At 40.8% G+C, this 27763-nt stretch overlaps 1 protein-coding gene and 2 long non-coding RNA genes across 5 annotated transcripts in view; 1 reads left to right on the top strand and 2 right to left on the bottom strand.

Annotated features, from left to right (window-relative positions):
- Nucleotides 1-27763, top strand: part of CRACDL (CRACD like) — a 65724-nt gene that overhangs the window by 24236 nt on the left and 13725 nt on the right. For all 3 annotated transcript variants that reach the window (XM_053935939.1, XM_053935941.1, XM_053935942.1), the window contains 7 exons: nt 13616-13692; nt 14645-14807; nt 17746-17881; nt 18251-18415; nt 19036-19104; nt 22272-22499; nt 24262-25840. In XM_053935939.1, the coding sequence (XP_053791914.1) occupies nt 13616-13692; nt 14645-14807; nt 17746-17881; nt 18251-18415; nt 19036-19104; nt 22272-22499; nt 24262-25840 (2417 nt within the window). The remainder of the gene's footprint in view (nt 1-13615; nt 13693-14644; nt 14808-17745; nt 17882-18250; nt 18416-19035; nt 19105-22271; nt 22500-24261; nt 25841-27763) is intronic.
- LOC128784380 (uncharacterized) overlaps nt 1-27763 on the bottom strand; it is a 55770-nt gene that overhangs the window by 2141 nt on the left and 25866 nt on the right. The window lies entirely within an intron of this gene.
- LOC128784381 (uncharacterized) lies at nt 7910-27157 on the bottom strand. Its single transcript, XR_008429463.1, has 3 exons — nt 26994-27157; nt 25895-25989; nt 7910-8291 (listed from the first exon to the last, which is right to left on the bottom strand). It is a non-coding gene; the product is annotated as an uncharacterized LOC128784381 (long non-coding RNA).

Genomic DNA, 27763 nt, shown 5'->3' on the forward strand with positions numbered 1-27763 from the left:
GGACTTGAGTTTCTGATTTGTTCCTGTAATAGCTCCATACACACAGAATTTTCACCTACCTCCCTGGAAAAGCAAGTGAAACACAGAAGTTTGAGGCAGGGAGTTCCCTGCCTAGGAGTGATGGGGTGACCCTGGAGGTCTGTGCTGTGCCTGAGAGACAAGTTGTTCCTGACTGAAACCACTTTGGTGATTTCACTCTGCACCACTTGCCTTGGTAGGAATTATTGCAGACCCACAGGAGATGGGAGAAAAGCCCACACAAGTAGGGTTTTTTTGCACAGCTTTGCTTTTTGAGCTTTGATTAGGAATACCGCTCTGCCACCCTCTGTCCCAGTGGTGTCCCTTTTGCTGCCCATGGGGATATTGTCTGCTTCTCCATTTCTCTTCCTACATCTGGGCTCTTTCTAGCATATGAATGTCAATGGAATTTAATTTATGAATGCTGCAGTACATTTTGTTGTGCTTATTTAAATAAGGCAAAGGTCAAGCATTGTACAGTCACATGTAAAGGTGATGGCAAATGAGTGCTCTTTGTGTCATGCTGGATTTCTGCTGCACACTTGCATTTATATTTGCCAAATTACAGGCAGGAAATTTTTGAACTAATGACAAATATTTCCTAACAGTAGTTACTTAAGTGCCTGCACATGTTAAATTAACCATAATAATCTTGTCATAGTCATGAATTAATAACCTGCGTCTCATTGGGCTTTTCAGAACTGAAGTAAAACATTTGTGGTATATTCAAAGAAGGGAGCCTGGGGATAAATGGAATGTCTCCAAATGGCTTTCCATTCCTGTCCCCATCATCCTATCCCCCTTGCCAAGTAAGCCCCAAAGGCTATACAGGAACCTGAAAATTAGGTTTAGAAGGGGCAGAAAGGAAGAGATCTCCTCTGCAGAGGTGTGTCTCTTTCAGATGAAGTGATTTAGACTCCTGAAATGTCTTCCTCTCCATTGCTGAGAGGGAGATGCTGCCAGAGGCAAATGCGCATGCAAGAGATTTCTGACAGAAATTTTAAGCAGTGAGGAGTTTAACAAGGAAGGTGCTTATCTTGTCAGAGGAGGATGGGAAGAACTTCTGTCCCAGTGGCAGAAAGGAGGAGAGGCTGGGGACAAGTGGTGATGTGGGAAAAGGGAGACATTTCTCACAGTTTATTCCCCATCCATGGTCCATGGAACCCCTTCCAGTGGGGTCTTGGGGAACATGATCAAGTTCCCTTTGCCTCCGGAGTTCCACTACCCCACAAGGTGCCGGGGGGAGCTGGGCCCTAGGCCAGAGAGGGCACCTCAGTCTATGCCATTGGCTCCAGCTGAGCTGGACCAAGGGACAGGCCTGGAGCTGAGCATTGCTTCTGCATGACAGACTTACTCTGGTCCCTGCTCTGGGACTTAGAGCTTGAAGAACATTGGGAGAAGCATGTAACCTCTCTTGTGAGGAGAGGCTGCAGGAGCTGGGCCTATTTATTCTAGAGAAGAGAAGACTGAGAGGGGATCTTATTAATGGATATAAATATCATAAAGGCAGGTGTCAGGAGGATGGTGCCAGACTCTTTCCAGTCGTGCTCAGTGACAGGATGAGAGCAAAGGCTATAAACAAAAACACAAGAAGTTTTACCTCAACATTAAGAACTTTATGTTTGAGGATGACAGTGCAGTGGAACGGGTTGCCCAGGGAGGTTGTGGAATTTCTCTCTCTGGAGACATTAAAAAACCCACCTGGACATGTTCCTATGTCACCTGCTCCAGGTGACCCTACCTTGGCAGGGAGCTTTGGCCAGATGATCTCCAGGGGTCCCTTCCAACCCTAACAATTCTGTGACTCTGTGATATGCTTTCTACTTCCCAGTCCAAGGGAATGAGTGGGCTTGTGCAGGTGGCACACTAGAGACTTGCCTCTGGATTTCTGACAAGGTGGCAGTAAAAACTATTAGGCTGCATTCAGGGTTTTGACTTTCAGAAGTCTGCAAGTCTGAAGCAACAGCTGGAGGTGATACATACAGAATGGCTCACCAGAGGTTATATTTGCTGAGATTAATGCTGCAGGAAAGGAGTGAACGAGAAAACAGAACTCTGAGCTAGTGGCAGCTATTTCCATTTGCTCATATCTTTGCTTTGGAGCACAGTGTGGTTTGGAGCATAGACCTGCAAGTAAATGAGATAAGAGCTACAGAAAAATATTTCCTCTCTTTCAAATATAAAGAACAATTACGTCCTGAATAGATAGTAAGAATGAAAATTTGCAAGTTCATGTCATGAAGGGAGTAAATGACAAATAATTATGGCTCTTACATTGGTGAAGTCCTGACTGTTTTTCTTATAGACTGTGGAGAAATGTTCCAAATGAAGAGGAAAAGACTCAGCCATGAGTCTTGTATTGTGGCATGGAGAGAAAGCAACCTTCCAGTCTTTTTGTATAGGAAATTATTTGGATTATGAAGTCCAATTTAACTGAACTCCTACCTGAAACCTCTGAGGAAGTCATATATTACAGTGACTTTGTGTTAAAAACCTCATGCGCTTTTTTCTAGAAGTGATCTGATTGTTACTGGTACGAAGGAAAGATAAAGGAATCCATGGCTTATCTGTCTCCCATCAGGGCACAAGAAAATAATTACCCTTTGAAGGCTGAGAGGGCCTAAATTAGGAAGGGTCAAAAGAGGCTAAATAAGGTCCTTTCCAAATAAAAACATGCCACATGTACTATCTTAGAGCAAGCCTTGTACAGCAGTTAAACAAGAGGCTGGTCAGCTTTGCATTTGACCTGTGGGGTTTAATGCAACAGGAATGTGGAATGTGTTTACAAGGTAGCAGTTATTGCTGAAATATGTGAATGCTGTTGCCTGGGGAAATTTCAGAGGATTGTGACTGTGCTGACAGTGGCTGTACCTCTTGGATGGACTGCGTGGATATTGGGGAGGAAACTGGCCTCAGAGTCTGCAATCTACAGAGGGAATGCAGGGCATGATGCTCCCCTTCCCCACCATGTCCCACTGCCGTCCCGTGCCTTCAGCTGGATCTCACTCCATTCTTGCTGCTCCTTCGTGCCAGGATGACCCGGGAGTGTGACCTGGTCCTTGTGCTGGAGACATGGCTTCTTGTTATCCCTGCATCCGAGGGGACTCCAGGTTAGCACACGGCTGCAGCCGCTTCAGCAGAGTGGTCTGGGCTGGAACAAGGTAGAGCTGAGGACTGAGAGCCCCTGATGGCACCTTTCATGAGCAGATCCTGGAAATCAGCCTGCTCATGTTCTGGCTAATCTCAGCTGGTAGGCTGGTGTATCTCTGCCTGGAAGGACTCAGTCTTCTCCCAGAAATATCTATTTTGTTCTCTTTGCATTTCCAACTTTCTTTTTTTTTTCCCTCTCTATTTTAAATATCCAACATTAAGACTATTCTGCACATGGTTCATAGATTATTTCAATAATTACTTCATCCTTCCAGCACAGGAATTCCCAAGGAAGCTAGTAAAGCCCAGCTTAGTCTCTGTATTTCTTTCACTTTCCTTCTTACTAAAGTTTGCCTAATTTTCATCACACTAATGGCAAAATATTTGGAAGTAGGCCTAGGGTATAACTATATTCTGTATTCAGTTGAACCCGACATTTTTAAAGATTTGTCATGAACTTTTAAAGAAACTTCATAAAACTGTTGAAATTACACTGTTGACTATACCACACATTATGCACCTGTGAAATTTGGGCCAAATTCAGCTCTAAATGTTAACTGTTGATCTCCGTGTCTGGTTAACTTGGCCCATTGAGTCTCCTTCAGAACAGCAGATAAAGCTGAACAAGGATCTCATTCCAGGTACTGCTAAACACTTTCTGTATCTTAAACTCCCATTAACCTCTGCACTCTACAACACGCTTACATTAGGCTAATTGATGGGGCAGCAGGTGTCAGTGAGCCATTGCTCAGGGTTTGCTGTGCTTACAGGGGAGACTTACTTTTTCTTCACCACAAAGGAATTGTGTGTGTGTATGCAGGTGAATAGACAATTTATTGTATTCATGGTTCCAAAAAAATAAAAGGAAGTATCAATGAAAGCCCTGTTATATTTCCATAAATTTAAAGGCACTGAGACCTCTTAACACCATTGATACTTCTACTCATTCTGAATACCAAAAGACCTGGTATAATTATTTTTGTGAAATAGCTTCTGGAATGTCCCAGTGCTGAATTCAACAGTAATTGCAATTGCAGTATGTAGAATCAAATGTAATTTTGTTCTAACTAAAGAAAGGCCTTTTACTTTATTTTCTCTTTTGCTTTTCAAGGAGAGGCCCAGTGAATATTTAATACTTCACTTGACAGACTCTTGACTCTGAGTGATGTTAGCCTGCTATTCTAAAAAAGTATGACCTTCTTCAGAACATTATTAGCAAAATACTCTATGTGAACACTTGATATTATTTAAGTTAAAAATACAGATTGTGCTTCTATCAGTAAAAATGGCTGGTACAAACCTAAAAGTCTGGTAGTGTACTGAGCTGTTTGTGCTCATAAATATAGCAGAGGATCTCTGGTAGGCAGCTAGCTAGGGGAGATCTTGTGTCTTTGTACAAAACAGCTATGCCTTTATTATCCCTAAATGCTGAGGAAGAAGGAGAGCCAATGTGGCTTTTTTGCTTTAACAGTTCTCTTTATAATCATGCTTTCCATGTTGGTGGAATAAATCTCCTGGACCCTCTATTAAATCACAAAAAGTTAAAGACCGAAAGCAAGAAAGGATTAGTGCATAGGAATAAGACATTTCACATGAATTTGCTTTATTCTTTTGCCCATGCAGACTCCTTCCCCCACCCCCAGTCCTGTAATTCTTTTATATGATTGTTTGTTTGCTTTAGTTTTGGTTTGTTGGGGTTTTTGTTTAAAGAAAGCACGCAAGTCAAGCTAAGGCTTTTCCTGTGAACAAGTATGACCTTTGTGAAGGTGTATACCCTCAGGTTACCAGGCTCTATCAGGGAAGAAAGTTCTCTTCACCCTTCTGGAACAGCTAATTCCCTGCACTATCCAGGACACCAGACTGGGCAGTCCTAGTATTGTCTTCTGACCTCTTTTGTTTGTGTGTTATGTAGCAATGCACTGTTTTAAAAAATAAAAATCTCACTCCTCACAAGCTGCTTGGGAGGAAAGTTTATCTTATGGAGTGTTTCTCATCTCTCTCAGAAATGCTGTGGGAAGGAAGGACTATTAATTCTTGAGGAGGAAAAAAGAGGTAGAAAAAGAAGGTTTTTACCTCTCCCTCCCATCTCTTGGAAATGCACTGTACTTGTAATAGAGAAAGGAATGTGCTCTTGGCAGGGGCATGGCAGAAGGGCTGATGAGAATCTGCACAGCGTTTGGAATAGCAGGGGCAGATGCATCAGAGGGTAATTTGGGCTGGTTAGGCAAAGGAAAATGCACACTGCCCAACAGCAGTGGAAGACTGAAAACAACTGAATGCCCAGAAAATCCTTCAAGGATTCAAGAAGAGTTCTCTGTTGTAGCTCCTAAAGCCTCACCTGCTATTCATGGCAGGCCTTGCCCTGTTTGCACAAAGGCTCGGGCTTGAAGCCCATGCAGCAAACTCTATCCTATCTCCCCTGTCCAGTCTTCCTTTTAGCAGATATTTTTTTACATGTCATCCCTTGATATCTCTTCTCAGTGATCACAGAGACATCCAGCACCACCTTATGTTTACATTGTATGCAACAGGAATTTGAGTGATAGATGCGAGTACTGCAAAGGCAAGGGCTGATGCAAAGGGGCAGCAGTGTGTCAATAGTTACACATTGCTGATCCTTGTGGCACAGCTTGGTATTCTTCCACCTCCACCCATGTTGGAGGTGGAAGAATAGCAAACTCTGGTGCAAACAACAGCATTGGAAGAGATATGTGCTGGTGCAACTGACTTTTATTAGTTATTTCTGAGAGAAAGAGCAAATCACTCACAGCTAGCTCTATTCATATGACAGTGAGTGGGAAGAGGATTAGAGGATCATGAACTGGCAGAGTTTTAAAAGAGGAGATTGACTTTATGTTCAGGATGTGTTCTGCCTGGATGCTGGCCTAGGACTTGTGCAGCCACGGAGAGGATGCTGGCAGCAAAGACACTTGAGCCAGGCTTGCTCTGAGCACAAGGAGTGGTTCATAGACTCACCACATCAACGTGGTTCTGCAATATGCAAATTATCTTTTAACATAAGAGCATGCTATAAACATTGCATTAGCTGGAGATAAATGTTAGCCATAAGCAAGGAAACAAAACCTTTTATTAGCCAACAATGCAGATAAGAAAAGATGGGTAAAGTGTACCAGCTTCAGTGTGAGACAGATGAAAATGGATAGCAAACTATCATTTAGACAGCCAGTCATTTGTGAAAATACCATGTTTTGTTGATTTTCTCATGGACATCAGTCAGTGTCAAGTGCTAACAGCAAAGAACACATGAAGTCATAGACTTTGCAAAGCAATACTTTTTGTTTACTGAAACACACCATTTGAACAAAGTGGAAGGAGATGATTGTCTGCCCAATTTTGCAAACAAAAGGCAAAGTTGCATACAAAAAGTGAAAGGGTGTTTTTCTTCCTGGTTTGGCATGAAGTTTATTTTTGATATTTTATTTAGGCTTGGTAACCAGTGAGAAAATGTCTCAGAAAATGTCTTTTCTCAGAAAATGTATTCTCTGGGCTAAATTATTTTTAATAATTTACAAATGATGAGGACGCAGCTAGAATATGAACAGATACTGTGGAGATGCTGACATATGGTAGAAAGGCAGAATGACCATTCAGTCCCAGTGCTGGCACTCTGGATAAAGCTTCTAGGATGGCTGCGTGTATATAAGCATGCACTCAGGTGCATCTATTCCCTTGATTTAAAAATTGGAGGCCAAATAAAAAATGAAAAGTTAAACTCCTTTGACCTAATGAGAGGTCTGAAGCGCGAAAATGTATGGCTTTGGAAATGGTGTTGCAGTTGTTATGAAATACTCCTGTCCTTTTTATGAGATTTTTGGATGTGTTTATACAGACTAATGAGATTCCCAGAGACCTGCACCTCACTCATGTGGACACTCCTAATACCTGGGCTCATATGTGCTGTGCTAGCTCAGGGGGAGCAACTTCACTATGCTTTTTAGACCTCCTCTTGCAGGTTATTTATCTTAGAAAGAAAAGCACAAGGTGATGGCTGCCCTTTGGAAATGATTTTATGATTGGACATACTGTGAGAGATTTAGTTAGGGCTAGGCTCAAGCATTATCACTTGGGAGCACTGAAAGTTGTTTGAGAGTTTGAAAGGAGGGGACAGTGATCTCTGTTAGCTGGAGGAGGTCTGAGCAGAGAGGTGTATTGAACAGCAGGGTTTCTTGAGCTGTGTGAATACCTGCCTGCTGCCCTACACTTCCTTCTGCCACACCCTGCACAATGTTTTCAGCACAATGTCTCCCCTGGCTGCAGAGACAAAGCTTTGCTTGGGAGGCAGGTGATCACAACACACTTTTGAACCTGCGCTATGCCAAGGCAGGGCACCCTGGGGCAGTGTCCAGGTGGTGCTCTTGCTGATGCACATACCAGAGAGCTGGAGTGCCTCCAGGCTTGTGAAAGCACTGCTGATGTGCCTGGGATGGCAGAGGACCATGGCAGGCACTCTGGGTTTGCTCCCTCTGGAAACTGTGACCTGTCCCATTTCTGCAGTCCAAGTGATAGGAGGAGAGGCTGTGTGGCCTCTGGATGATGCCTTCATTTCAGGTCTGAGTCCTCAGAGAGGGGGAGGATGAGAAAAGGCTGCCTCAGTCTTTGCTTCTGGCACTTAGGATGGTTTTGGGTTGGTTACTCTCTCAGCTTGAGAAGTATCTCTGAGTATTTGGGTTTTCTTTATATCCCCAGAATCCCTGCTTTATTTTCTTCTTACCCCCACCCCCCCACCCAGGGGGGGTGTGTAATACCAGTAGGAATGTTAGTGTATATTGTATATCAAGGCTGTGTAATACCAGTAGGAATGTTAGTGTATATTGTGATGTTCTGAGAAAAGAGCAGCTCTTCGTCTCATGTGAAATAATTTGCCTAAATTCAGATTTTTTAACTCCTCGTGTTTCTACTAAAAAAGCGATATTATTATACAAAAGAGAAATGAAAGGTGTAAATTGCTTTTGGTTTTTGGATATACACTTTTGAGTGTACTGGCATTTGGAAGGGATAAAAAGGGAAATAAAAACTTGTGTTGCTGCAATATTCCATCTCTATTCTCTGCAGTGGCATAGTCTCAGATGTATTTCTTGTATCACAGTTTATCAAAAAAGGACCTAGGAAGGAAGAAGGAAAGTGAAAAAAGTCTCTGCTGGGAAAAGTCCAATATAGCAAAAATACTGTTATAAACAGGTAATATTTATCAATTTGTCATTAGACATTATATTTGGCTTATAAAAGCTCATAATAAATTGATAAACCAAGTACCTCTAGTATTCCACTGTGAAAAGAACGTCACATACAATGTGGGAAAAAAAGGAGGAAGAGGTGTGACAGCCAGTAGTGTGATAAATCTTGCTCTTGCTAACAAGGGAGAACCAATGCAGGTTGCTTCTTTAGGATGAAAATCCTGCTGAGTTTTCAGATCACAGGATGATTTAATTAAGTGATGGACTTCAGTAAATCCTTGGGGAAACTGGAAACAATAAAGCTCAGCAGCCAAGCATCTAGATCCAAGCATAAGTGCACAATGAATGCCACCCCTCCCAGTGGGTGCCAAATACAAAGATGCTGGATTTTGTCAGTATTTCGTTGCACAGCTCTTAAGCTTGTAGACCATTATAGACTTTAAACAAAGTTTTGAGAGTGAAAAAACTTGGCTCCAGAGTGAAAACTGCAATCTGTGTTTACATCAGGGAAATGGCAAGCAGTTACAGTCATATCAAAGGTAAACTCTGGATTTTTTTGTTTCTCCTCTTAAGTATCATGTTTTAATCAAATCTTTCCTATGATGAATGTATTAATACTGGAGGGCTTGTTGCAGATGATGAGGAAAAGGCTTGAAAGATTGAAAATCTGCCTAAAGATACCGTTAAAGTACATTATACTGAAGGAAAAAGGGAAGATATAGATAGTATGGTTCTCTGAATTTATACCTTTGCAAAAAAACATAGAATTATCTCCTGGTGGTGAAAACACTGGTTTTCACCAAAGGAAGCATTTCAAAGGAAACCCAGCTTCCCCCATGTTAATAAAAACAACAGTAAATTTTAAGGTAGAAATGAATGTGATTGTCTACAGCTAGGTTTGGTGAGACACTAAGGTAGGCAGTGCTTGGCTTGCAGAGCATCACAGAGGGAGCTCTGGCAGCTGCTGGAAGCTCAGCAAGGACAAGTATTTCTTCACACTGTCTTGGGATATTGCTCCAATGCAAACCATCACTTGGCAAAGTGCTGAAGCAAGTGGCTAAGTGTCAGCTTCAGTGTTTGCTTAAAGCCAGGGCTTGCTAAAAATGAATCTGTTGACTTTTGAGCATTTTTCTGAAAACCTGAACACCAGCACACTGCCCAGAAGCATTTTGCAAGTTCTTCCAGTCCTCTCTGCTGCCTGGTGATTCCCCCCCACCCCATGCCCTTCTTGGTTTAAGGTAGCATGTGTCCATTCATCCTTTGATGCAAACAAATCTCCCTTTGGTAATAGAAGGCACAAAACTCTTCCTGCATCCTTGGTATGGGGCGGGTGGCTGCACCTCGCTGCCCTTGCTATGGTGTATGTTTGCACAACACAGTGACTGCTGCAAGGGCTGCTGTCGCCTCCTCCTCTGTGGCAGCCACCACTGGCCTGGGACAGTCACACCAAACCCTGGGTTCAGGCTGGAAACTTGTCTTTTGAACTGAAAACCAAGTCCTTATAATGGCATGATGAGTTGAGAGGCAGTTTTTATTAAAAACCTTATGGTCACCCCACTGCAAACCCAGTATTGCTTACCTAAACCAAACTTACAGCATTTATTTACCATAATTTAAAATAACCATTTCCTTGCTGAGGGTAAAGAAGTCTCTGGGCTCCTGCACAGGAGGTTGAGACCTCTGGTATTTGTGCCCAGTGTCTCCTGCACCCAGGTGCCTCTGACCCACACCTTGGGTTGCTTTCTGCTTCACTCCAGAGTTACCTTACCTGGACAACCCTTCCTCCCTGCACACAGCCCGGGTCTCTTGGGCAGCTCTCCTACAGCAAAGCAGCCAGGTTTTTCCCCAGGTGACACTGAGCTGTCTAGGGATGACTCTGGCAGCAGTGGTGGGACCTGGTGTTATGGAAATAGTGCATGCCAGCCACAATAACTGGGTTCTATTATGTTTCTGCTCAATCAATAAGCTGAATGACAGATTCCACTGTAAATGTATTTTAAAAGTACTTTTTATTAATAGCATTACAGCCTGAGTTGGTCATCTCTCAAGAAGGCCCTTAAACAAAGAAATCCCTGGATAAAGCAGTACATGGAAAAATAGTATCTTTCAAGCAATCTTTGTGTGCTTTGCTGACAAGTAACAAATCATTTACGTACTGGACAAATTTAGAACCCCTAGGTAATATAATATCTTTCTGATTTTCTCTTTGTCACTCTGACAAGTGATCCTTAAAATAGTTGCAGATGTCAGAGACAGCTGGGTCCACAAATACACTTGCAACTATATTTTAATATAATAAATAATAGTAAAATATTAAGATTCTAGAGAGGCATTCCCCTGTAGCTCAACAGTACCCATTACAATATTTTCTAGTAGTCATTGTATGTTACTCTGGTCTCTGTCTCCATTCCTGTACTTTAGTTCCATTTACTTGTCTCCTCACAAGATCTAATCACACTTTGGGAGTTATCTCCCTCTGATTATAACAATCCCAACCAGGATCAATCTGAGGTCAGACAACCCAACTTCCCCTTGCTGGTAGGTCAACTCCACATGTTTTTTCAATTGTTTTATCTTGCTCTTGTGGATGAAACAACTCCTTCAGTAACAGGCCAGCATTGGCCCGGGATGGGTCATATCCAGAACAAATAATATAAAATAATGATGTACACTGACCTGCATCTTCCCTTAACATAGGAATTTGATAACCAAATCCCCAGGATTACAGGGGTGATGGAATATGAGGACCACAAACACATGCAGTGGCCAAGCACCTCCCTCCTTCTCATAAGCCAGGGCTCCAGCCCTGTACTCTTGCAAGAGACACAGTAGTGGGGGGCTGGCTTCCTCTGGGTAAGACACACATTCTTAAATAATGTTAGGAAACAGCAAAAACATGGTGGGCCTGAAGAATTGCTGCATGAGGAAAGAAAGGGAGTGAGGATCTTCCTTCAAAATGCATGACTGGCAAGAAGAGAGCCCATTCAAGGTTCAGCGTCCTTCTGTTTACTCTAAGTGAAGAGATCTATACTGCACCCCTGGACACATATTAGTGTCCCTCGATGCTTGGAGCATCCAGTGGAAACACTCTGTGACCTCAGATGTCAGAAAATAAATAAATCACGCTAATCTTTGCATGCATTATGGTGGAGCTAACTTTTTTTTTAATTGGTTTTATTCTCTAGAAATTTGGCTGCCAAGGTTTGGGACGGGAACATAATTCTGGTTTGTCAGGAATATAATATACTATCTGATTGAATTTTGCCAGAGGGAACATGTTTATACTTGCCGGCATGTTTCCAACAAACATTGTCACTGTGTGGGGGTTTATCCCCCAGTGGCTTTGCTATTGAGAACTAGTGAAGTATGATATGCAAACATTTGGATAAAAAATAATATACCCTCACCTGAGTGCAGCTAAATGCAGCAGGCTGATGCCAATGAACCACAGATGGGGATGTGAGTTATGTCATCCACAATTTATACAGAGACTGTAGAATCCCACTTCTGGATGTGTGTAGCTTATAGATGCTACAGGGCATGCATATAACAGCTGAAGCTTTAAAGGTATTGATTTACATTCCTGCCATTGCTACTGCAACGTGACAGCAGGAATCTGAGACACCCTCTTTAACAATTGACTAGGTATGCCACAGCCCACTATACATATTTATCTGTCACCTCCCAGTGGACATTTACTTTAAAAATAAAGGTATCCTAGAATCATAGAATTGTTTGTGTTGAAATGGACCTTAAAGAACACCTAGTTCCAACCTCCGTGCCATAGGCAGGAACACCTTCCACTAGACTAGGTTGCTCAAAGCCCCATCCAGCCTGATCTTGAACACTTCCAGTGGTGGGGTATCCACAGCTTCTCTGGGCAACCTGTTCCAGTGCCTCACCCCCCTCATCCATTTTTTTTTTTTTTTCCTAGGGTAAGTTCCTTATTAATTCTTCATACTTCAGGCAGATGCCCTTGACCAAAAGTTGCTCACCCTCATGTTTGTGTTAATTCTGATTTGGTACCTGGTGAGTGGTGGCAGGGGGTGTTTCACACCCAAGCTGTGGGTCTGACTGGTGCAGCAGCCCTGGAGCTGCCAGGCAGTAGAGGTGCCTTTGCTATGGTCCTGCAGCCGTGCACTGTGGTCCAGCCCAAGTGGCTGCAGATAGCTCAGGTGATGTGCTGTGTTTTAGATTTGAGTAATAAAGGTTTCATTTCCATTTCACCAGCTTGTTGGATTTACAAGCCTTATTTCTTAAGTCTCCCAGTACTTCAGTGGATCACTACTCCAGGTTGTGGCATGAGCATCTGCCACCATTACAGCCCAAAGAGTGACTCTACAGCATTTAACTCACTATCCAGTCAATGGCCTCCACGACTTTATTCTCACTTGACCATGAAATTATGGCTCTCCAGATGAAGAAAAGAGAGCACAACAGACTACTGCACAAAAAATATAATTTAAATTACAGATCTAATGTCTTCAGGCTTTGGACATGTACAGTTTTGCAATTATTTTTTTGGTTTAGGAATCTTAATAAGCAAAGTAATATTTTGCTTCTGAAAAGTAAAGAAGAGACAAGAAAATAAGAAAATCAGTTGGTTTATTTTTACTTGTATTTCTCTGTTACTAATTCTCCCTAACTCTGTTATCTATCCAAAAAGAAAGGAATGGAAAGAATCACTACCTTTCCCCAAGTTTCTTTAGAAAGAAGAAAAACCACAATCTGTAGAATACTTCAAATTCAATATAAGTAAGGGGAAAATACATGGGATTCTCTACTGTTGTTACTTGTACACTTGCTCAAATGCTGTAATTTTGTCATTTTGTCTCTGGTCCTCAATGGGCTGAGAAAGAGAGAATCAACGAAGCCCACCTCCCCTGATACATATTTTTAGAAGCATTCAAGAATTCATCAAAGTCAGTGTTCAGATAGAAGAGGTTGGTTGACTAAACTGCCATGTACTATTGTCTTCTGAAAGTGGAATTAGTCTGTGTAATCTATTATACCTCTCTATAGCCTAATAAGTACCATATGGGATATTTTTATATATTATGTACATTTTATGCATATTTATACATAATATACACATACATGTTTAAACATCTATGGAGACTTATATAAGCATACATGTAATATTCTATTCTATATCTTTATATTTTAGCAACTTGCTGTATGTATGTGTATACATATATAGTGAAGTACTATTATTTTGTTGATACAGCTTACACTTTTTGTACCTCCTTTAGTGATTGCCACATGAGTTCCTCAAGGACAATGGACCCTAAGATGAGAGAGGCTGAAGGAGATGGAGAGGACAATTCAGGTATAATTTCTCCCTTCCCTGGTGAATGAAAAGTGCTGTGACTTCTTGAGCTTCTATGCCTTAACTCTATCATAGAAGTCAATCAGTTTGTTTAGAGAACGCATTCTGCTTTTCTCTTCACTTTTTTCCCAAGAGCTGTTACATGTTTTCAGCATTTTCAGAGGCTTGAAATAAGATTTTTATAGCATCTTGTGACCAGGCTAACTTTTTTATCCAACAACATCCAAGAGTGAATGAAATGCTGATAGGGATGCCTTGTGGTACTGTCATGTCAACTTAAAACAGGCCAGGCACAAGTTGTTGGAATTCTTGTGGAAAACACTGATTTAATTTGAAATAGTTTCCTTCACAGAGCTGCAACTGATCCTAATTTAGGTCTTTCCTCACTGCGCAGACTAGAATTGCTTTTCAAGATTATTTCTAGATGAATACTTTGTGATCCATTGAATCTTGTAATCAGCATTAAAAATATACTCGATGCATTATAAACCAAACATTTTAAAAGCATTAGCCTCCCAATACTGTGCATTCACCTATGTATGCCTTTTCTACATTTAAATTGGTTTTGGTAGCATTGCTCTTATCAGCACTTATTAGCTTGCTGAACAAAGGCAGTGGGTTTCCAAGTAATAATTTCTTTTTCATATCCCAAGCAGTTAAGACAAAATTTTTCCTTCACAATTTAATTACCTCAAGAGGCAAGTAGAAACTCTATTAGGAATGATCCTACACCATTGGTTATTTTTTGTGTCTCATAAACATTGTAATCCATTCTCCAAGATAACAGTAATTTCATGCTATCCGTACAGTCTTGAAAGACATTAATGCAACAGTGGTCTGTGTTACATTTTCCAGGAAAAAATCCACTTATGCAAAAAATTATAAAGAAATGTTATTTTTCAAAAATTTGCACATGCTGCTGGTTGTATCTTCTTTATGTTTCTTCACTTAGGAAAGAAAAAATCGAAATTCAAATCTTTCAAAAAGTTTTTTGGTAAAAAGAAAAGGAAAGAGACATCTTCTGTGAGCAGCAGTCTGAAGTTGTGCCAGTCAACAAATGATGTCGGGGCCTCTCATGACATGCGCACTAGTTATGATTCTGAAGATGAACTTGAGTAAGTCTTTGGACTCTGGCAAACAAATACAAAATTGCTACAATGTCTGTAGATTAAAGACACCCCAAAATTGTCTCCTCCCCTTGTTCATAGTGCTATAGTTTCAAATAGTTCCTTTTCCCAGGAAAGTACAAATTAAAATGGTTGATGCAATGCCAGTCAGAAGGGAATTGGGTGGGGTGTAGCAAGAAATATTTATGAAATAAGCTTTCATTTAATCATAAATAAGCCTTGGGTTATAATTGCAAAAGAATGTAATTCCTATCTTCAAAAATGAAATAGATAATTGGTTTATATCCTACCAGGATTGTCTTATGCCCCTAAAATGTAACTACTAAGGATTGTTAGAGAAAGTCAGATGACTAACCATTTATGCCAGGGTTTGAAAGCAAGAAAGGAGTAATGGGATGATTGTAACTGAAATCAGCAGGAACCAGAAGCTCTGAAGCCTTTTTTTATCTCTGTATACATGGGATTCATCTGACCAAAGGAAAAATGTCTGCATTTGAGTTCTAGAAACACAGACTCATAGAATGGTTTGAGTTGGAAGGATCTTTAGAGATCATACAGTTCCAACCTCTCCACCATGGACAGGGACAGTTACTTACCAGCTGCCTTTTATAGTCAGAGAGAAGTCAGCATTACTAACAAAGACTGTATCACCTTTATGCATGAAATAGGCTCTGGAGGTGCCTATATCTCCCCACTGAATGTAAACAGGAGCCTGGGATAACCACCTCCAATGTAAATGCTACAATTTGATGTCTGAAGTTAGACCAGAGGAGTCCCATCCTGTGTACCTCTTTGCCTCTGAAGACTTTGTCTTCATGTTACCCACTATGAAAAGTAACCATGAGAATCCCGGTCCAAACATTGAGATATGTCTCTGGACAGAGAGGTGGACTGAAGAACCCCTTCGATAACTAAAAAGCAAGTCTTTGCATTGGTGGATGCTGTGCCTCTCAGAACAAGCCTCCTGGTCCTCAAGCGAGGGGTGCTGCTGTGGCCAGGAATGGGAAAGGAAACCATCCTGGCCATTTAAAACTACATTATTCGATGTGGCCACCAGGCAGCGCCAAACAACCAAAAGAAATTACTAAAAATATTTTTTTTTCTTCTTTGATGGTTTGGTTTTGTTTTTTTTTTCTTTTTGCTTTCATGGCATTGGCAATAGTAATGTTAGTTAGTCGAGCTTGAAGCCCTTGGAGTTCTGGGCTGGCAGCACCAGGTGGTGTGAAGTGCTGTTGTTTGACAATTTATTACATCTTGTAAGACATGGATGGTGAGATTTTCTTTCCCCCATGTGTGGCTTAACAAGGTCATGTCTGAGTGGGTACCATCTCTGGCTGTTCTGGCTATATTCCTGTGCTGTAACCTGAAACATTGTTACATTATTGGTTTTTTAATATTTATTTAGACAGACAAAGACCAGGAAATTATTTGAAAAGAAGGAAAATTAATTTGAACACTCTTAATCTGAGGAGACATGCAGGGTACGTCCATTATGTGTCTGGGAGGGATGCATCTGCTAGAAAGAGAAAATGAGGATGGAATGCTGGGATAAATGTGCCCATGCAGCAACACTGCCTGTGTGGCTGCCGCCCTTGTTGAGTGCTGGTGCGTGGGGCACCACTGCAGCCCTGACTGGCACCTACTCTGCAAATTGCTATAGATCTGTCTGACCTTGGATGCATTGCAGAGATCACATTTGTACTCAGATGAATTGTTCTTCTAATGTCTCCAATGCATTAAGCAAAAGTAGCAGGCTTTCCTTCCTTCTGCAGCAAGAATGTGGATCAACTCTTTCCTGCTATTGTTTTATCAAATATATTTATAGCAGCCACTATGGGGAAAATGTTACTGTCTTCCATGATTGTTTGTTTCTTCAATGTCCCTATGACAGTATCTAGGATCCAGAAATACAGTTCTTTTTTCTTTTCTGCTCAATTCACTTGATAGTTACATAAACCCAAACAATTATCTATTCTACACTCATTTACCATTTCACAGCTCCTTGATTTAAAAAATTTGAAAAACTCTTAAAAATACTGTGTGCACACATTTCTTGTTCCTTCTCAGTAAGGGTACAAGCTAAGCTGAGGAAAATGAGCACAAGAAACCTAGCATGTAGCTGTCAGTCTGTGGGCCTCCTCTACCATTCCCATAAGGAAGCAAGGTGCTAATACCCCACATGCACCATTTGCAAAAGAAATTACATAACATTTATGTCAGAAGTAGGAAAGAGAATATGAGAGGAACTGGCCACAAAGCATCTCCAACTTCCCCAGCTAGGCCACAAAGATTGTCAATGAAAAAATGTGTCCCACAGGCTCATAAGAGAAAATTTGAGGGACCTTGATATAGAGCACAGCACCTTTTAAGGATTTATGCAAAGGATTCCATGTGAGGACTACATTGCCTGAAATGTTTTTTGCTAATGATCTCTATGGCAGAAATATATTAAATGCTGTACCACATTTAGATAGTAAAAGGTACTTATTCTTCCTATGGCAATGGTCACTCATTTGCAAGACATGGTCTTACATTAACAAGAAGTCTCAGTACAGACTCATTTATGTGAACTCCATTTTGCACCTGGGCTTGCCTGTGGTACTGTGACACCACCCAGCTGCTGGCTTCCACCCAAGAGTCAGTAGCTTTTTCCATAAGACATAACTCATCTTCTGGGGTTAAACTGTCTTTAACCTTGATTCAGTTTGTTAACCTGACAGATAACAGCATTTACAATTTCTTTTTTTTTGTTTTTAAAGGTATTACTTAGGTTATCCTGAATGGCTGTATTCATGGGGAAGTCTGGAATCTTGTTTGTGACAGGGCTGTGCATCCCTGTCTCCCATTCCACATTCAGTAGACCCCTTGAGTTAAGAGGAATGGCAAAAAATTTGCATGTTTTCACTCATTTATTATATTATTCTAGGACACATAAAGGCATTATGGGAAGCAGAGCTTTGTCACATGATAGCATTTTCATCCTTGAGACTGGGCAAGAGCCTGCAAGGCCAGTAAGAGTGTTTTCTCAAGAAAACATTTCTGATCGGATTAGAGCTTTACAGGTAATTTAGACAATATAATTTTTTTTTTCAAATGCAAGAGATGGAATGTCTTTCCAGGCTTGATTTTTTTTTTGATAGTATTTGTGGTTGAATGTTTGATTAGTAAGTAATGTCTGTCTGCTGTATACATCAAATGTTGCATTTGTTAATTAGACAGCAGTATCCCATTTTGGTTTTACATAAATGATAGCTGAAAAATGGGTAGTTTATTTGGTTCCCTAAGAGAATGTGTAAAGTCAGATGTCCTGTGCCCTGGATCATTCAACTGTGAAGTTAAAATAATGGTAACTCATTGACCTTAGCTAACAAAATGTTCTGGGGAAACCTCCATCACTATCATAAGCTAATGTATTTTATGCCACGCTGAAGATGAAACTCCAGCCTACCATGAAACTGGGACCTCCACCTCCATTTGGACTTCATGCAAAGCGAACAGAGGATGCTGGGACCAGTTCTGAAGATGATGGATTACCCAGGAGCCCTCCAGAAATGTCTTTGCTTCATGAAAGCCTAAGCTCAGGCATGAGAACAAGAGTAAGTAGTTCCAGTGTTGACAAAAATGAGTGTTTAATAACTTGTTTTACCTATATGTGGATGGCAGAATAAAGTATTTGGTTTTACATATCCCTATTTTACCTCTGAGCAATTCAGAAATACCTTAGTCAAATTGGGAAAACACTCTCTCTCTGTATACAGCTACTTAGAATCTGTGTTCCTATTAAAACATAAATATCACACCAGAAAATGCACGACTAGGAAGAAGAGTATGTGATTGTGTGCATGCATGGGAATGCTGTGTTTTTTATAGAGACTACAAAGAGCTGCCAGGCATAAAAAACTAAGGCTGAAAAATCTGTATTCCCCTTGAGTGTGTTGATAAGAGAACTCTCTAATGTTCTTCTAGGTTGCCATTGGAAAAAGAAACATAAAATAATCTGATTTTTCTTAAATGATAGTTTTGTTAGACATTATTTCATTCTTTATCTGCATGTCTTACACTTTATGTTTGCAGTGTCCTTGCTAATCCTTAAGACTGTAGAGAAAAACAACTTACATTGTCAGTACCTTTGTGCACTTTGTGTAGATGGTTTCTGCAATTATATCCACCTTGTTTGTCATCTTTTACTGAATCTCTTCCTCATTCCATCCCACAGTTCTCTGACTCTCACAGGCACCTTAGCTCTTTGAGTTTAGCTGGAACAGGCAGTGAAGAAGAAGAACAGGTAACTTCTGCCAAATATATTAAGGGACAAGTAATTGCCCATAGCAGTTTTTAAAAGAAGTATTAAAAAAAATTATTTTGTTGCCTGTCTGCTGCAAAAAACAACTTTGTGTGCATGTAATTGCCTGCCTGTCTGTTTGCTGTTTTAATGTCTGTCTGTGTAACATAAAAAACTATGATTATTTATCAGCATTATTCTGATGAAGAGTCATCCCATTATTATCCCATCGATAATAATTAATGTCTCTAGAAAAGCTCATATCCTTTAGCAAACTTTATAGATAGGATTTAATCTCCAAGCACAACCAACCAAATTTGGACACTGAAGTAGTGTCCATTTTTTCAAAGATGGGAAATTGCAGTAAAGGCTGCTTGAGTTACATGCAGGATAATGGAGAAAGTTTATTGAAGAGATGGGAACAGCTCTAGATTCTCTGAAATCTGCTCAGACCCTACTTTAAGTACAAATTTACCTCACACTGACACAGAAGGTGTTTGCCTGAAGATAGTGGCTGACATTGCTGCCTAGGAGTCTGAGTTCAGCCTTCAGTTGCATTCTGGCTCTGAATTTTGCTGAAGTGATGTTTTTCAGAGCTCAAGGATAGGCACATGGATGGCTTTCTTCAATCAGAAGCCAGCCGTTCTGGCTGATTAAAGGGCTGTTTTGGAAAGCTCTGAAGAGTCCCTTTTAGCTGTCCACAACACAGGGGGTAGAGGGAAGGGCATTTTCTAGGAATAGGAGGAAGGGTGGAGGGAAATTGCAGAAATGAAATAGAGAAACTAGTGCTGAGCTGACCATTTCTTGGTAATTATGCAAAATGTATTTCAGGACCAGCAGCAGCAGGGCTCAGCAAAAAATTCTGGCCTTACTTCTTAGATTCCACATGAAGCTGTTTGAAAATACTGCTTATATGCAGTGCAATATTATTATTCTTAAAATAAAAACAACAGAACTCATGAAAGAAGTATTTCTTGAACGCTGTTATGGGATCACTGTAATTGTGCGCAGTCCAGACACATGTTTGCTAAAAGAGGATTTATGTCTCCCTGTTGTTCCATTAACATTTCTGACTCACTTGCTGACTCCTGAGTCGTGGCGGTGACTACACAGCTGTTTAGCTTTTTCCACATGCCCTATCATTTAGCTCGGCGTTCTCTTCAACCCATGCCAGTTTGAGAGTGCAGCCAGAATGCAGTTCCATCTAAAGGCTTTCCTCCCAAGCCACAGGATCCACTACCTGGCATTTCAGAGAAGTTAGCCCTGCTTCTAGAAGTCAGAGGAGACCAGTTCACAGGGCTGAGGAATTTTGCATGACCCAGTCCTGAGGTTTTGGGCAGCAGTGACACCTTGCTGTGTCTTGGCAGCTTTTCTGGATTGAAGGAAGGAATCATAAATCTCTTGTCTGGGCTTTGGGGATGGCGTTTCCTCCTGGCCCCCCCACCTTGTGCCACCCAGCATGACCAGCTGAAGGATGACTGAGCCATGTGCACATGAGATTTGGAGAAAGGGGTCTGCCAACTCTTTCCTTCTCCAGCGAGCTTTGTCAAAGCCAAACTTTGTGGGACAAACAACTTCTGCAGCTGGCTCAGAGCTGGCATTCACTAAGGCTGCTGAAATTTAAGTAAGAAAGCAGATTTTGGATTTTCTGGTGTAATGGCCAACACTGAGCACTGCCAAGGAGAAGACATGCAAAGTTCTCGAGGAAAAGCAGGAGCCAGAAGAAAGGCGGGCAAATAATGACATGCTTTGAAAGAGAACACGTGCTGTGTTTTTATCATGGAGCTGAAATGTCAATGTATTCACTGTTAGGTACTAATGTATAATGCAGCCACCTATCAGGTGTTGTACATTAGTCATGTTTGACTACTAGACTGCAGATATTGTAGAGTTAAAATTAATGAGAGCATCCATTATTCAGCATGTCTGAGCTACCTTCTTTTTCTTAAGTAGAAAGTATGATTAGAAGGTGTGGATCCAGCCTCTGCTAAAATCAATGGGAGTTTTCCCCTGGCCATTGAGCAAGCTGTAGAAGGCCCTCACTACACTACAGAGTATCTTTGGCCTGCAGTGCATATTGCAGAATTCTACTTGCAGAAATTGCTGATGCTTTTTTCCCTTCCAAAATAAAATGAACACCAACCTGCCCTGCCCTTCTCCCATCCAACTTTCTTAGTAAAATACCACTTCCAGAAAAAAAGAAAGAAGAAGAAAGCCCAAAGAAGAAAGCACAACAAAGGAGGAAATTGCCTCCAAAGAAATGAACCAGAATTTCAGCTAACAAAAGGAGTGCTATCAGGAGTTGTCAGAGGTCATGTTAATGCTGTGACAGATAGTTTGGAAATACCATTTTGCCTACTTACAAAACTGAATCTGAGAGGAAGGATGAACCCTTTTTAGAGTTTATTTATTTTAAATAAATTTTCCAATGTTCTTTTTGCATCATCCCTGGAACTAGGGTAGTTTTTGTTGAAGTTCACAGGCAAGCTGAATTCCAGCTTTGTGAAAGTATGATACCCCTTGCAGCATTCAGGAGCTGTTTCTAGATGGGTTATTTGCTTCTAGTAGGAATTATCCATCACTTCCTTCCCCAGAATAGTCTACTAACGAAACTTTATATTTCCAGTAAATGCAGATATAAATACATGAGGTAGAAACACAAGCTGACTTAAGTGTCAATGCCACTGATTCTTTATTTTTTTTTTGTCTTTGGGGGAGGATATTGTAGAGTTGGAAGGACCTGTTGACACACAAGAAGCTAAAGATGCTCAGCACAAAACAACTGTGGATAGGAGCCTAGAGAAAGATGCTGGAGGACAGACCGAGAAAGGAAAATGGCCCTTCATGTTCTGTAACTGAGTACTCTTCATGAAGCTGTCTTCTAAAACATGCTGGCCATGTATTTGTGTGCTTTAGATCTTCCAGTTAGATGGGATTTTCTCCTTCCCATTGTACAGTATATCATAATAGTCAAGTAGCTAAAAATTCAGAATTGCTAACAGCAGTACATCACACGCAACATTAGGAAATGCAATGTATTTTAAAGAAATGTCAAAACGAAAAAGAGAAAAACTTAAAATTATAAAAAATATGCCTACTTCTTTGTAGAAATGCTATATTTGTGTCTTTGTTTCTTTGTTTGATTCTCTATTTGGGAATTTTTTTTTCAGGTTACATTGGGTTCTTCTAGACCTCGCTCTACAGATGGTCAGCTGTTCACTAGGCATGGAAGTACCAAAACTGGGTCTCCCCGGACATCTGACAGTACCATCTCCCCTACAGCCAATTTTGACACTCCACCTGAGCTTTCTGCTTTCTTGGATAATTCTGCTGCTAAACATAAGCTTTTAATAAAACCCCGGAACCAGAGATCCAGTAGAATAAGAAAATTTTCTCAGGTACATGTGAAAATAAACAGTATCACTTTTGACACAAACCCAGAAAGTTCTTACTGGACTTTTTGCTTCAAACTCAGATATGATAATTGAAAGTGCATACTATTTTAAAAAGGCTATTAAAAAGTGTATAATATTAAAAAAAAAAAAAAAATCTTTTTTCTAAACCATCCAAAACACAATTTATCTGATCCCTTGTCATATTTTGTGAAGGGCATAGCTTAGTTTTTCTTCTTTCTTTCTTTCCTTTCTCTCTTTTAGCACTAAAGCTTTCAACTTTTACTACAGAATTTATACTTTATTGTTCGTGGGTTTTTTTCCAATGTTTTAAATACATTAAAACAATGAATTTGGCTTGCTTACTACCAGAAATATTATTCCCTCTGTCTCAAAATATTACTAGCTGATGTTCTGTATTTCTCCAAATCTGTGAGTGACCTTTCAGCTTGGTAGAGCACTGCTGTGAGCAGCACAATGATGAGGCCAGTTATTTAAAAAAAAACACATAAAGCAATAATTCAGCGATCAATCCTTCTTTTCCATTCTAACATTGTTACTAAAATACGATTGCTTTGTCCAGACTGCCTATAACTGCCAGCTGACTGAGCCCTTCTGGATTCCCACAGAGAGTGTTCACATGTTTTGATAAAACAATTTTTAATATTTTCTTGCCCAACTCTGCCTGCGCTCCTTGCTTCTGGCTAACTGATATCTTCTGCTTTTATGTTCTTGTGTATATGGATTGTGAATGCAGGTGGCATTGCAACTGGGTTTTTTTTGCAATTGCATTTGCAAAACAAGAAGTTGTAAGCACCTTAAAATATCTTTAAAGTGCAGGTTTTGTGTTCTTAGAATTAGGGCCTAGATCCAAAGTATATATTTACCCAACAAACTATGGGGATACAGTGAGCTAATACAGGCACCATATGAAAAGGCATATTCAGCAGCTCAGTACTGTGCTTTCAAATAATCCTGTGTACTTAGCCAGTCCTCACATCAAGTTTAATCACAAGACCTCACAGATAACTACATATGAATTTATAAACTTTTATAAACTATATATGACTTATATAAACTTTTATATTATTATATAAACTTTTATATTATTTTAAATTATATGAATTTATAAACTTTTATCAAATAGTTTAACTCTTGAAAGAAAAAGAAAACTTTTACTCAAAGAAAGCAAGGCTGTAATGCTGTATGACAGTGGGAATAGAAACAAGACTGCCACATGGGGCAGCTACTCAGCTGGAATGGAGTGCCATAACAGGATGGATTTGTTAGGCTTTTGCTCTTGCTTCTATGTACCCTTTCCTCTTCAGAGTCATACTTAAGGAAGAATGGGATGTTTTATTTTTAATGCTAGTATGGAGTAGCAAAATACAAAGAGACAGATTTTTCTCTTTCAAGTGTTGCCTTTTGCCCAAGAGCAGCACAACATAGGCAGTATGCTCTGGAGAATCAATTGCCAAGGACAGTCCAATGACCATTGTTCTGATGGATTTCCCATCTACAAGGGCATGAAAGCACTAGTTGTGCAGAAGGAAATGTCACACATTGCTTTTTTATTGGTTAAATACATTATTCCAGGATCTGCTTAATTAAAAAAGCATCCAGTCTCTAGATTAAGGAAACTGCAAGCTCAGCACTGGAGGCAAGCATTGCCTTCCTCTCTAAGATCTCAGCTGTACATGTAATGGTGAATAAGAAAAAATGTGAAGCTGTACATGGTGATGGGATTTTTTGGATTTCTTTTTTACAGAGGACTCAGTCTGAATCTCTGACTGATTTGAGCTGTACCCCAGAGGAAGAAGAAGAGGATGATGCTGTATTCAAACCCAACAATCAAGAACTGCCATGCAGCACAGCTGCAACGCAGGATGTGGCTTCCTGGCCAAAGCCCAGAATGCCTGAGGACCTCCCCTCTGCTTTGAGACCAGTGATGACTCAGCCTGCTTCCGAGTCTGCTGTTGGACAGGAAACCCTGTTACCAGAGAATAAGCCAGAGGACTGCCAACCAACACTGGAAATTACATGTGAGGAGTCTGAGTCCTCACTGCCCTCAGAAGGCAAAGAGTCTGCAACTTCTTCCTATTCCAGTTCAAACAGAGAAGTACAAAAGCAAGAAGATTCCTCAGAAATGCTGGTTCTGTTGTCTGGGGATAGGTCAATCAATATGGTAAATCAAGAAAATAAGGAGCTTCCTACTGTGTTTCCATTAAATAAATTACCTTCTGAAGAAAATATTTCAATTAGTAAGAAATGTATTGTTTGCCTGGGAAGGTCAGAAGAAAATAATCAGAAGGATGATCAGGTACCTGTGGAAATGCTCTGTAATAAAGGGGAAGACAAAGGCTTTACTCTATTGTCAGAGTCCAGCAAGGAGTTTTTCATGGGTCCTTCACAGCCCACAGACTCACTTCATGTTTCACATCCTGCTTCCTCAATGCAGATGGGATCATCTACTTTCTGCTCTCCAGAGAAAATAAAGACTGCACAGGAGGCAAATGCTTCTAATAAGGAGAACAGTCAGTCACTGATCCACAAGGAGGAACAGTTGGGGAAGAAAGCTGAAAAAGCAGTCAATGAACTCAATGCCTTCAAAAAGTTTTCTGTTTCCTCTGCATGGGAGAGACCAAGCACCAGAAGCCTGTATTTCCCAGAAAGATCAGAGTTGGAAAGCCCATTAAATACTGGATTCTTCCTGTCCAAAGCAAAGGTCTCCTCAAGAAATGAGAAGTGGCAAGACGACTTCCAGAAGGGATCAGATCTGGACGAGGAAAAAAGTAGCAGCAAAAAGGAGACTTTGCTACCAGAGTCCTACTCTGAGAACACAGGCCAACCTACAGAAAGTTTGGCCAGTTATGTTTCCCCAGCTGTTGATCCAGTAACAATGCCGAGCAATTCTTCAGTGGTATCTCAGAAGCAGCCAAGTTGTAAAGACAAAACTCCTTTTCAAGTGAAACTTAGATCCACCTCACTGTCCTTGAAATATGAAGACAAATCATCACTAGAATCAAAAGGGATTAAAAGATACAGTGCAGAATTTAATTTAGAAAATGAGGGATTGCCTTTCTTTTTAAGAGGTGATAAGGCAGAGATCAGAAAAACAGCCAATACAAATACTGGTGATTCTTTAAATGAGAAGATCAAACCCAAAGCAAAGTCATCTGAACAGCTTAGTTACAAACCTCCATTGCCTAAAAAGCCAGTGTTGCAAAGCATAACCATTCCAAACACTACTGCGAGCAAGGAGAAGCAGGACAAAGCTATTCACTCTCCTGAATCCAGAAATGAAGACAGAGACTCGGAGAAACAGTCAACTGCTTGTAAAGTGCCTGGTAAGAGTCGCAAAACTTTATGAATTTACCTTCACTTGCAAAGAGTGACCTTACCTGTGAGAGAGCATGAGGCAGCACTGTTGTGTCAGCCTGGTGAGCACGAGCTGATGACTCTGCCTTCAGTGAGGTTGCTCCCTTATTTTCCCTTGCTGAAAAGATTATCAAAAAGACAGCAGGGAAGAAACAGCAGACAGAATAAGATATTTTTACCTCTGATTTTTGAATTTCAGAGTATTTTTTAAAGGATGTTCAAAGTTACACTCAAAAAATAAAGTATACTAGCATGTATTGGAAAACAGAAATAGCAAGCCACTAAGTGTCCCCATTTAGGGCTGCTGCATGGCAATTCAAAATCCAAGAGCACATATTAAGTGTAGTGCCCTGTGTGGGACAAGTGACTCAGACCTCTAGACCTTCTTTTTCACCATAGCATTGAGGCAGAAATGCAATGAGGCCCCGTCACTGCTTGCCATGGTAAACACTCCACTTATTTATTGCCTCCTGTGAGGTTTTCTTATTCATTTATCTGTCTTTATCATTACTCATTCCTTGTTTAAAACAAAAATTAACAACCCTGCAGCTTCCTGGAATTCAAAGCCAGGAGAGATCATAAGATCGTGTCTACTGCAGATTGTTCTATTTTACCCTGTTGTCTGTATTATATAATTGGGTTAGAGATTAAAAAAAAAAAATCAGACCTCTAGAGACTAATTATACACTGTGGACTACAGGCAGAGAACAGAAAAGACTGGAAGTGGCACCACTGTCTGGAGTCTTTTCAATGACAATAAACAAGTTAGGTGAAGCACACTCAAGCAGTTCTGGCAGGAGACCTCTGCTCATCACTTCAGAGAACAGCTGAGAGGGGAAAAAATAAATCTTAAGTCTTCTGATATGTGGAAGAAAAGTCTTCCCTGTCCTGGACCTGTATGGGCATGGGTTTGATGTTATGAATGTGAGAAGATGCTGGCCAAGTAAATAATAGGCTATCTCTGTGCCATTGCAGAGCTTCCTGGTTGCTCTTCTCTGATTGGGGTCTGTCTCTGAGCTTTGGAGTAGGGGAACACCAAAACAGAAGAAGATCTCAGGGCACAGGGCACCACTTGTCCTCTAGGGTGACAAAAGTCTCTTCCTGGCCCCAGAGGCAACTTACTGAGTGACATCTGATTCCAGTTGTCTTCTGCCACAGCATCACAGACATTTTTGCAGGACTTTGGCCACATTCACAGCTTTCTGCTCTCCCAGCCCTCATAAAGGAGCATTCATTAAGATCCACAGCTGAATGAGGTCCCCACAGCCATCCAGCCAGAGCCTCCCCACACCCTGCAAGCAAGGCAGGAGATATTATATATATGTAATCCCAACACTCCCTTTAAAGGCATTTTCCCCTCTATGTTTATGATTATTATGTTATTATTATGATTATTTGTTGTAGCCCACATCTCTGATGGACTGAGATTTTGGGGAGGGTCATTCTGGGACAAGAGAGGAGAAGACCTAGCATAGCAGGGTTGTTCTGGCAGGGTATGGAGGAGAGCAGTGGGAGTTCCAGTGTTCCCTCACACAGCCCTTTATCACACCCCTCTTGCTGAGTCCCAGAGTGCCTGCAGATGGACTGGAATGTCTTCCTGCAGTGAAAGACAATGAGTGCTGGAGAAGGAAGAAGGGGGAGAAATGAAGCCAGGGAGCAACATTTCTCCTTAAGGCTTCTCCTGTGCCTCCTCAGCCATAGAATGAAGGAGACTCTACCCTGAGATGCAGGACTGCAAAATAGGATCTGTGAGAAGTTGTGCCTTGGTCTCCCTGATAGAGATGCATGCACCTGGAGTTTGAAACAGAGTTAAGAAGTCCTGCTCTGTTTCCCTCTCCCTGAGAGCATTACACCAAATCTGTATGGTCTGAGGTTGTTTAAAATGATGGTTC

The sequence above is a fragment of the Vidua chalybeata genome, chromosome 2 (genome assembly GCF_026979565.1).
Source record: "Vidua chalybeata isolate OUT-0048 chromosome 2, bVidCha1 merged haplotype, whole genome shotgun sequence".
In the NCBI taxonomy this organism is placed as follows: Eukaryota; Metazoa; Chordata; class Aves; order Passeriformes; family Viduidae; genus Vidua; species Vidua chalybeata.